At 39.9% G+C, this 11152-nt stretch overlaps 1 protein-coding gene across 1 annotated transcript in view; it reads right to left on the bottom strand.

Moving 5' to 3' along the window:
- Positions 1-930: 930 nt before the first annotated feature.
- Heatr5b (HEAT repeat containing 5B) overlaps positions 931-11152 on the bottom strand; it is a 65517-nt gene continuing 55295 nt past the window's right edge. Inside the window, exons 29-33 of the mRNA XM_059248176.1 lie at positions 10775-11041; positions 9315-9539; positions 5751-5902; positions 3560-3773; positions 931-1431 (exon numbers count right to left, since the gene is read on the bottom strand). Of these exons, the coding sequence (XP_059104159.1) occupies positions 1127-1431; positions 3560-3773; positions 5751-5902; positions 9315-9539; positions 10775-11041 (1163 nt within the window). The 3' untranslated portion in view covers positions 931-1126. The remainder of the gene's footprint in view (positions 1432-3559; positions 3774-5750; positions 5903-9314; positions 9540-10774; positions 11042-11152) is intronic.

Below are 11152 nucleotides of genomic sequence, written 5' to 3'. Positions count from 1 at the left end.
TGTGAGTTGGAGGCCAGCCTGGTCTACAGAGTGAGTTCCAGGACAGCCAGAGCTGCACAGTGAGACCCTGTCTCAAAAAACAAACAAACAAACAAAACAAAACAACAACAAAAAAAGAGTCTAAACTACATGTCTGGTAAAGCTGGTGATTAAAATTCGCTGACTGGTGTGACGACATTCATGTACCCAGTTACCTGTTTTGCATGGTAAATTCCCATGGCATGAGAGGCACACCTAACCTGTAATTCTCTCCGTGTGCCCTCAGGCACTTATCTTGATGCCGTATCCACAGCAGGCCTCAGTAAATATTTGATGAATGAAACTACCTACCACAGTCAGAACCTGAGGCTCTGTAACTACAAAGCATAAAGCAGGACAAATTTTAGCCATTAAAAATAAGTAGAATAGCATGCCACATTCAAACCACTTTAGTCAATCTGTAGGTGAGAATTTCAGTTCAGTTAACATGTATGTACACAAAGCATAATTTAGACATTTAATGTGAGAGTTAAAGGCCCATCAGAAAGATAAGGGTATTTGATGAAATGGTTAGAAAATGTGATTTTATTCATACTATTTTTGCTATAAAACAGATTTTTTTTTCTGTTTTTTGAGTGGCATCAAATTTTGCAATCTGCTTGCTTTTCAATTAAATTTTCATGACAAATGCTAAAGTCTGAGTCATTTTATTTTCCTGATAATACCCAAAGGCTGCCCAACTACATGATGTAATTATGATTTTAGCATTTACATTTAAAAGACCATGGCCTGGTGTCTACAAAAATAAGTTAATTAGGGTCTAGGGGTGTATGTCACAGCACAGGGCATGCTTAGAATGAGCAAGGCTCTGAGTCCAATCACCAGTAACAAAACCCAAAACCTAAACTCCCAAACAGTAACAACAAAAAAGTCAACAAAAGATAGATATCATTAGGATAAAAATGGAAATATATTTACCACATAATCTTTAAAAATCAGTAAGAGGTGTGAACACTATTTCACTCAACCAACTTCAAAGCATTATAATTCCAATATACAAATAAAACAATCCATAGTCTGGAATGATGCAGAGGTTGTCACTCACTATCTAAAATATAAATACAAAAAAAATGACTGGGAGAACACACTAAAAAAAGCTTGTTTTTAGCTTAATTGTCGGTGCGGAATGTGTGGCAGGGGCCGGCTGCCTGGCGGCTGCCTTGGCCTTGCTGGCTTGGCTTGCTCGAACAGCAGTTTCTAGGCGCACTTTCAGTTCGGGAGCGGCCCCCATTACCGTCTTGAAAGCATGTGGGTACAGAGGTCCGATGTGCATTAAGTTCTGGAGTGCGAACTCATGAAGATCTTTGGAGACGGAACTTGCTGAGGCAAAAGAATTTTCATCCATCAGGTAAGAGATCAAAGTGGGCACTAAAAGAGCGAGTAACTGGACTCCTGTAACCAAAGACAGCAAAGATGGGTCTGACCGGAGAGAATGCAGCTGGACATTGTCAACACAAACAATTACTACATAATACATAACGGATAATGTATGTTACTTGTGCGATTACAGTTTAATAGCCAGCCAGGCCCCATCCATGTCCCTGAACTAAATGACTCTCTTTCAAAAAAATAAAAGCATAAAACATTGGTACTACTCAAGTGCTATAACTTTCACTCTCAAATCAGACCAATTTGCAGTATTAGTAAGATGTGCCAATAATAAACATGGTTTTATTTGGATTATAAATGTTTTACAACACAGCAAGACTTGGAGCAATCGGATTTTTTTAACTTAAAATTTAAGACTAAATGTTATAGAAAAGTAAAGGGGGGGTGAGGACGTAGCTAGGTGATAAGAGTGCTTACCTAGCATAAGGGTTTGATCTCTTTGATTCACAGGGGTAAAAATGGTAAAAAATCACTTGTAAATAGATAGGATTACATACACTAGGAGTGTACTAACAAACAATGAATTAATGAATGAGTGATACTAATTTAATGGCAATATCTTTTAGATTTTTAAAATTTTTATATAGTCACATGATTCCAAGAGGGTAAACCTGTAGGTTTTGAATTATCATTTAACTTTTCTCATCTCTTTGCAAATGTGCTCTCTTTTAACAAAAAAGTTTCCCAGCAAATTGTAAAATAGTAGAGACTTTTAAAAAGCTATTGTGTGACTGGAGATACAGTTCCGTGCTGGGTCACGTGCTTAGCAGGCATGAAGCCATGGGCTCAATCTTCAGCAGGAATCGATGAAGTGGGTGTCAAAATAAAGACATTCAGCCAGGTGTGGTGGCGCACGCCTTTAATCCCAGCACTCAGTGGCAGAAGCAGGAGAACCTCTGTGAGTTTGAAGCCAGCCTGGTCTGCAAAGTGAGTTCCAGGACAGCTAGAGCTATGCAGAGAAAACCTGTCTCGAAAAACCAAAACAAACAAACAAACAAAAAAAAGGGACAGGAAGAAAGATTTTTTTTTTAAGAAACTGTTATAGGAAGTAATAAATTAATGTGTAGGTTACCTGGGTAGAAAGTATGATGTAACTTTATTGTATTTATTTTACTAACTATAAATGTTATAAATAGGACCTAACCTTATTCACTTTGTAATGCTAGCCCTGATCTTATTGTCCTTCAGTAGTTGAAGTCTAACTTGACTTTCAATTCCTCAACAGATGCCCAAATTCAGAATTAAGCTTAGCATGAAGACAGAGATGAGACCCCGGACCTGCCCCCAGTCCCATGCTTAGCACGGAGCCTAGGGCTTGTACATGCAGGCGAGCCCTTGGTCACCGAGCTAGTCCCTGGCTCAGGGAAGATGAGTCTTGAAAGTTGGGAGCAGCTTGATGTTCAATCATAATGTATTTGCTGATAATTTTAGCTTTTCCATAACAATTAAAAAAAAATCACATTTTAGTGTATATCTATTAAGTATACAGAAAGCTTATACTTTGTGTATAAAGTATGCATTTCTGGCTGGGCATTGGTGATGCACTCCTTTAATCCCAGCACTCGGGAGGCAGAGATAGGCAGATCTCTGTGAGTTCGAGGCCAGCCTAATCTACAAAGCAATTCCAGGACAGGCACAAAGCTACACGGAGAAACCCTGTCTCAAAAAACCAAAAAAAAAAAAAAGTATGCATTTCTGGTTCAATAAATGCATGTTGCATTAATAATGAAGCAAAAAAAAAAATAGTATCAAATCCTGAGGTATCTTATGATGCTTGGTACTTACACTTCCCTGGTTATAACATAAGGGATATGTAATTCATATTTTATTTAAAAAATTCTATTAAATATCTGTACTGTTCCTAGTTCTTAAAAACACACTCCTAGAAAATTAAAAACAAAATCAGTGTGTTAAAATGCCCTTAGTAATTCATTGTGACTTCTCACTCATAAAAAATAAATATAAGTAAACCCAATACATTATTTTAGTAACATGAGCAGATATATTATGTATTCAGATTGTAATTGCTTATTGGGAAACACACTGTTGCAAAGCCTGTGTTTAACACTGAGATTCATAAATAATACAGGTCTTCACTTTGGACTAGTGGCTTTTAATAGTAAACACTTACTGTTCTGTTCTTCTCCAAGAGCAACCAATGTTTCAAGAACTTTAATTCCTTCTTGGACAGCCAAAAGTTCTGTATTACTGGCTGGTCTGTTTCTTTCGACAGCCTTTAGCTTTTCAACCACTAGTGGGGCTAATGAATGGATGTAGGGAGTTGAAAGGGCACGATTGGAATGCTGGAAGACGGAGAGGAGAAGCTGGTAGCATTTGGCTTGAACCTATGGAAGAGAATGATTTTTCTCAATTAATGCATGTGGCAGATGTTATTGAGTAGACAACCACATTGTACCTCAACATGAAAAAGGAGAACAATGGAACTTAATGCCAACTAAATAAAAGTGGAGATTAAAGAAATTCCTACCATCTTGCAAGGACTCCAATTTGCAGTAAGGCTCGTTAAGGAAGGGAATGGCTCAGTTGCCTTTAGCCTACTGGCTATGGATGGGATAGGACCTCTGTTGGTCTTTTCTATGTCGAACACACAGATTGCAAGCCCAGAGCCACTTTGAGATCTTTGGCAGCAGTTAACTCTGCAGCTCACACACACAATTGAGGCCTGTATGATAATGAGTATTCAGAGACGGGTAATGCCTGGGGAGGGCGCTCACCAACCTAAGACAGAACGCCTGTGTGGCCTGGGCAGGCGTCTCCATGACGGGTAATGTGACCTGCTGACGTTCCATGCAACCTAAGTCAGAAGCTCATTTTTTAGTAAAAGGGGGACCTGTAGGGTCCTGGCCCATTTTTTGGATAACTGTTGCCTTGCTTGCTGACCTTGACCTTGATATCCTCCCTATGCTAATTCCCTGCCGGGTTCCACCCTCCTAAATGCTTAAGGGAAGTTCCTTGTCTGTGTATCCTGCATAATGGGTGTTAGCAGCTTAGATGCAAGATTGTAAAACATCGGTAGCTATCGAACTTCTGCCCTCTGGGGTTCTCCCATTGTGCTGTAAGCCTGTATTTAAGACCTCTTCCCTCCTTCAATAAACAACATTCAGCATTAAATAAATAAATAAATTTTTAAAAAAAGGAATAGGAAAAAAAAGAGAAAAAAGAAATTCCTTGTACATGAGTTACTAAATCACCATTCTTATATAACAAATATTTCTGCTGTATGGGAAAGCCAGAAACTGGAAAGTCTGATTTCTTTTCAATTATTTCTTTAATATATAATTGTCTCTTTGATTTTAATGCAATGTAGTCAGGGAGGTTAACGAAGGATTGATCTGAAATAAAGCTACAAAAATGCACTATTTAGATATATCAACCCCATTTGATTCTTTGGAAACAACTGTTTATAGTAACATATTAATTCCCTGCACCCCCCACCCCTTTCTTAGGCAATTTCTCACTATATAGCTACAACTAGCCTGGAACTCACTATTCAGACCAGGTTAGCTTCAAACTTGTAGAGAATGGCTTGCCTCTGCCCCCTGAGTGTTAAGATTAAAAGGATGTATCACCATGCCAACTACAGTATTAACATTTTTTTAAGACGGGAAAAAGCGGAGAGGGGTGATCATTGATGTGTGGGACAAAGAGTGAAATACATGTATTTCAGTGATTTGTTAGAAAATGAACTACCAAATTTCTCTGGACATAGAAAAGTATGAAGGACATTTTAAGAATACGGGTCTCTGAGCCATAAATCTGAAGACTTTAAGAAAGCTCAGGGTGGAGGCCAGGAATATTCTGCACTGACTTTCTTTTCCTAGTGTGTGGCATGCTTGAGAAGCATTAACTTGGATTTTGACAAAAATAAACTAATAAAAATGCTCATTAAAAGATGCAATAATGTAAATTTACTCTTTAACATTCTTGGTATCACTGAAATAAATACTGAAAAACAAAACCCATGTAAAGTCTCTACCAGTTATGGCCAGGGTTAATAAAATATTTCAGACACATGGGAGCATCTACAAATGTCACTCTTAGTGCTTAAATACACAGTTCTCTAACACTTTTTCAATTTAAAAGCCATACTACAGGTTGACCAGATGGCTTGGCAGGTAAAAATGCTTGTGGTGATGACAAACAAGGTACCCCACACACAGACATCATACATTTGCACCCAATAACAAATAAACGAGATTTAAAAAATAAAGCCATACTGCAAACATTTTATTGCACCTGTCACATCTTAGTGAGCTCATCTGAAAACTCCTGACACGGTGGCCTGCTGAAGTGTAACTCACCCACGGGTCACATGAGTTCAGCGCACTTTTAAATCTGTTCATGCAGCCGTTCTGCAGGGACTGCACTCCTATTATCTCAGTGCTGGCAGACCACAGGAAGAGCGCTATGGCTGTCAATGTGCTTACTTCATCGGGCGCAGGCGTAGAATCATCTACGAGACAAAAGGGCAGCCGCGAAGGAAGACAGGGAATTACAGACATGAACAATACTTTCTCAATGTTTCCCACGGACTGTGCCTCAACCTAAAAAATACAGATTGCAGGATTCTCACTGTGGAACTAGGGTAGGAAAAAAATGCTTCAGCCACACTTTTAAATTGCTATGTTAAAGTCTGACAGGAAGCAGACAATTAAGGTAGTCTCGAAGAACCTCTCTGCAGACCACTTGATTATGATAGAAGAAATGCAGCATTATGATATGGAATTATGGCAGGCGCCATCTTGGCACAGTTATTAAAGCTGAGATTTGGCATGGTGGTGCGCACCAGCAATCTCAGCACATGGAGGCCAGGGCAGGATGATTGACACAAATCTGAGGGCAGCCTAGGCTCCAGAGTGACACAAGTCAGTGTGGGCTACAAAGCACAACTTTGTGTCAAAAAGCAAGAACCAAGTGGTTCCTTTTATTTTATATTTAGTTTAGGTTTTTTTTTTTTTTTTTTTGAGACGAGGTTTCTCTACATAGACTTGGCTGGCTGTCCTGGAACTCACTCTGTAGCCCAAGGTGGCTTCGAACTCACAGAGATCCGCCTGCCTCTGCCTCCTGAGTGCTGGGATTAAAGGCATGTGCCACCACACCTAGTCAAGAGATTCTTGATGTAGGACAAAGCAATATTATACATTGCCTTACATGATTGTCTGAGAAAGATATACATTACTTATATGATATTCCTGCCCAAAAGGTATAAAGTGAATGTACGCTAAACTGAGGAAAAATCAGACAATTATAAATTAAGGAATATTCTACAAAATAGATGTCCTGTAGTCTTCAAAAACATGAACATACATGGTGGTTCATACCTTTAATCTCAGTACTTGGATTTGAGGGTGGGAGAATGGAGGTGGGGGCAGAGACAGGAGGATCCCTGAGTTTGAGACCAGCCTGGTCTACAGAGCAAGTTCCAAGACAGCCAGGACAATACAGAGAAACAAACAACCACGAACATCATAAAAGATAAAGGCTATGTTAATACCCAGATTAAAAGAGGCTAAAGCGACATGATAATACTGCAAAGAAAATGTCATTATTAGGGCAACTTCTAAAATTTGCATATGAACAAAAACAGCACTGCATTAATGTTGAATTCCTAAACTTAGCAATTCTTTTGTGGGTATTTAAAGAATGACCTTGAAGCCGGTGGTGGTGGTGGTGGTGGTGGTGGTGGTGGTGGTGGTGGTGGTGCATGCCTTTAATCCCAGTGCTTGGGAGGCACAGCCAGGTGGATCTCTGTGAGTTCAAGGCCAGCCTGGGCTACAGAGTGAGTTCCAGGACAGGCACAAAGCTACACAGAGAAACCCTGTCTCGAAAAACCAAAAAAAAAAAAAAAAAAAAAAAAAAAAAAGCTCTGACCAAAAAGAATGACCTGTTCTTAGGATATCTATGAAGTATTCAGGAGTAAAACATCACCAAGATGTCAGCATATTCTTAAGATGGTTCAGCAAAGTTAATTAAGATGAGTAACAATGATGACATGTGATTTTTACAGAGGGCCATGTATAACGTGAGAGGCAGGAGGTAGGACAAGGGCATACTGGACTCCACACATCCATTCCTGAAAGATAATTTATTACTATCTTGAAAATTTATTTCAAAATCAAAGGTTCTAAAAATGAAAAAAAAAATAATATTGCAGCAATTCATTGCTCCCTTGAGAATTTCCTTGTGTGCGCATGACTATATATACACACAATTAAAGAAGAAGACCTCAGATTTTTAAATAAGAAGCATGTTTCCCAAGCTAGAAATTCCTTGTGACATGCCTTCTCTCATGTTCAGCAGGGTCCTACTTCCCTTGCTATCCGAACACTATGCAAATATCCCCATGGCCTTTTCCCTGTCACTTAATTACTGACTTAAGCCTGAACTTGATATGGAGCTCAAGCTGGCCCTGAGCTCCACAGTGATCTATCTTATCCTCACCTTCCATGGGTTGGGATTACAGACATGAGCCTCAATGTCTGGCTGTGGAAATGCCAAAAATAAATAAATAATGTGGCAAATCTTTCCTTATTATTCGGTTTTTAGAGCTTTCATGTTTTCTTTAAAAAACAGAAAATTTAAGAGGGAAAAGTTAAACACAGAAGAAAAGTGGGCAAAAACTATGAATAAGTCTTCCCCTGAATTGGAAACAAACATAAAAAATTCTTGTTTTTTTTTTAAATTATGCTCCCAGCTCCAAAGCCACATTGGACAGCAATTTGGCAATATCTGATGAAATTAAGTGTTAAAATATGTATTTCCAGCTCCATATATGTGCCATAAAAATACACTATGAATCTTTTTTTTTTTTAAGATTTATTTATTATGTATACAGAAGAGGGTGCCAGATCTCATTTCAGATGGTTGTGAGCCACCATGTGGGTGCTGGGAATTGAACTCAGGACCTCTGGGAGCGCAGTCGGTACTCTTAACCTCTGAGCCATCTCTCCAACCTCACATTATGAATCTTTAAAGATGTTCATAACAACCATGCTTGTAATTGGGGAAAATTATAAATCATAAAAAATATCCATTAACAGAAGAATAAGTACTGGCAAATACATGTGATGAAAGTTATGTCAGTTAAAAGAATGATGCCGGGCGGTGGTGTCGCACGCCTTTAATCCCAGCACTTGGGGGGGTAGAGCCAGGTGGATCTCTGTGAGTTCAAGGCCAGACTGGATGCACACAGAAACTCTGTCTCAAAAAAACAAAAGAAAAAAAAAAGTGTTTATATATATATTGTTCATACTTATCTTGCTCGATATAATACTTGTATATACACAGATAACTACATTTACTAACTGATACGTATTAATGTAAGAAATTACTCATTTCTATACACAGCTATTATAGAATAAACTATGTATTTCAATATCAAGACTATAGTTCTATTTGGGGATATGTTGGAATAGTCATAAGTATTTTGTCTCCTATTTTACTACTTTTCCTTTGGAGACAGTGATCATGAGTTTGAAGATAGCCTGGGCTACATGAGAAGACCCTGCTTCAAAAAACAACAACAAAGAGGAAGAGAGGGAAGGAGAGAGAGAGAGAGAGACAGACAGACAGACAGAGAATGGATTCCACAGGAGGAGGAGACAAAAGAAAAGAAAAAACCTTGCAGTAAACATACGCATATCAACCATGTCAACTCTGGGCGTACATTGTCTCATTGTCTCTGTTTTTAACCCACCAACACATATCCTTAGAGCCCACAATGAAGGAAGAAGCATTTCTATTTCAACTCTGAAGGTGGGATGAAGCACCTGTCCTGGGTAGACTCCGTGTTACCCAGCAGTCTCCTGACAATCTGTTAAGGAACAGACATCTAGAAATCGAGACTTGGGAAACCGACAGGCTACCTGGTTGCGAATACTCCAGGATGCAGGCAAGGGTGCTCCGGATCAGAGCCGTCCACTGTTTCTGAGTTTCCTCGGTTTTAGCCATCGGAAGTGTCACGATGCTTTTTATCCCCTGCAGAGCTGCGCTGACTGGAGGAGGAACCTGATTGTCTGCAGACTTTATTGCTGTGTCTTTTAATATTCTTGCAATTAAGAACAGAATTGTGGGCAGGATAGTCATACAGCCTGAAATAATAACAAATCAGGTTATTTGGTAACTCCTTCAGTTCCCACATGATAGCTGTTTCACACACACGCACGCACGCACGCACGCACGCACGCATACAAGTATTTTTAAACAGTTGATTGTGTTCTCCTCTCCCTAAGATAAGGTCTTATAATTTTGCACAGGCTGGTCCCACACTCCTGAGCTCAAGCAATCCTCCTGCCTCAGCATCACCATGCTTGGCTTGACTGTGATTTACTATTATTTCTTTCCTTGATTTTATTCAAATTTACTGTATTACTATCACTATAAATCAGTCTGAAAAATAACATAAGGAAGTGGCATATTGTTTTTAAATAGAAGTGGCGTTTTCTTTTTTGTTCCAACTGAACCTTGTCTTTATTACTTCCAACGTGACCTATTTAGTATTGCCCTTCACAATGGGCGTGAGACTGGGGGACAGAAAAACTGGAACACAAACCATAAACTCTGAGTAACCCGGTGACTCTTAAAGTGAGTCTAAGAGAACTCAGGTCAGAAAAACAAAGGCGGCGACGGGGCAAGCCAATGTGGAAAGAAAGCACTCTAGAATCCGGAGCTGAAACCGTCCTCCAGTGCAGCGCCCGTGGCGCGGCCAGACGGAGAAGCCACTGGTTCACACTTGTCAGGTGGAGCCACAAAGGTCTGCGTGGGCTGAAATGTACCACACACCTTCTGGTACTATTTGTACTTTGAAACGGAGAGAAAGTCTATCCATGAGATAGTTTCCAGTATCTACAGACAACTACTACCTTTATTAACCATAATTCTTTCCAGTGCTCCTTCGGGTTGACTGCCACTCTCTTCAGACAGGCTTTAATTGTTCAGTGACATTCATGAAGGGTACCAGATTATGAAACAGAAGTTCAGTCATTCCTCCCATGTCTACCTGTTGGCTTCACGTCTTCCCTCAATCTTCAAGTTTTGAGGTGTTGGGGATCAAAACCAAGACAAGGACCCTGCATGTGCTCGCCAGCTCTCCAGCACTGAGCTACAGCCCGGATCTCCCTCTGAGAGATTGGTAACGAGGCTATCTTAGGTTGCTAGCTTTAGAAACTTTAGTCTTTCCTAGGCTCTCACAGGCAAAGTAACCCTTTATAAACTTCCCGGGTAGCGTCTGAGATTTAGGAAGAAAAGAACCCTACATTAAGATGCACAGAAAGCTCATCTTTGCCTCATCGTACGGCACACTCCCAAACACTGATCGGTACCGTACCAGCTGGTGAGCAGAGGGATGGCAAGTCGGACAGAATGGCCACCGTGGCCGCCACCAAACGAGCGCTTTCTTCTGACAGGCGAGTTTTCGTGGCCACGTGACTTGGAGAGTCCGACATCTTAGTACTCAGGTGTGGCATATGCCGCACTAAAATGAACATCAACAGCTCCATGGTTGAAAACACAAGAGACTTTCCAGGGATGAGGCCACCACTGTCACCTCCTTCTCCTAGTGTGGGACAGGACTCTTTTTCCATGTCCTCTTCATCTTAAGAAAGATACAATTTGATGAAATTTCCAGAAAAGAAATACGTAAAATAATAAGTACATCTAAATTATTTCTAAAGGGTTTAGAAGTAAATGTGTAAATGGTGCCATA

The sequence above is a fragment of the Peromyscus eremicus genome, chromosome 22 (genome assembly GCF_949786415.1).
Source record: "Peromyscus eremicus chromosome 22, PerEre_H2_v1, whole genome shotgun sequence".
Classification (NCBI taxonomy): Eukaryota; Metazoa; Chordata; class Mammalia; order Rodentia; family Cricetidae; genus Peromyscus; species Peromyscus eremicus.
Note: the sequence above shows the minus strand (reverse complement) of the source record. Positions and strands in the feature narration are given on the sequence as shown.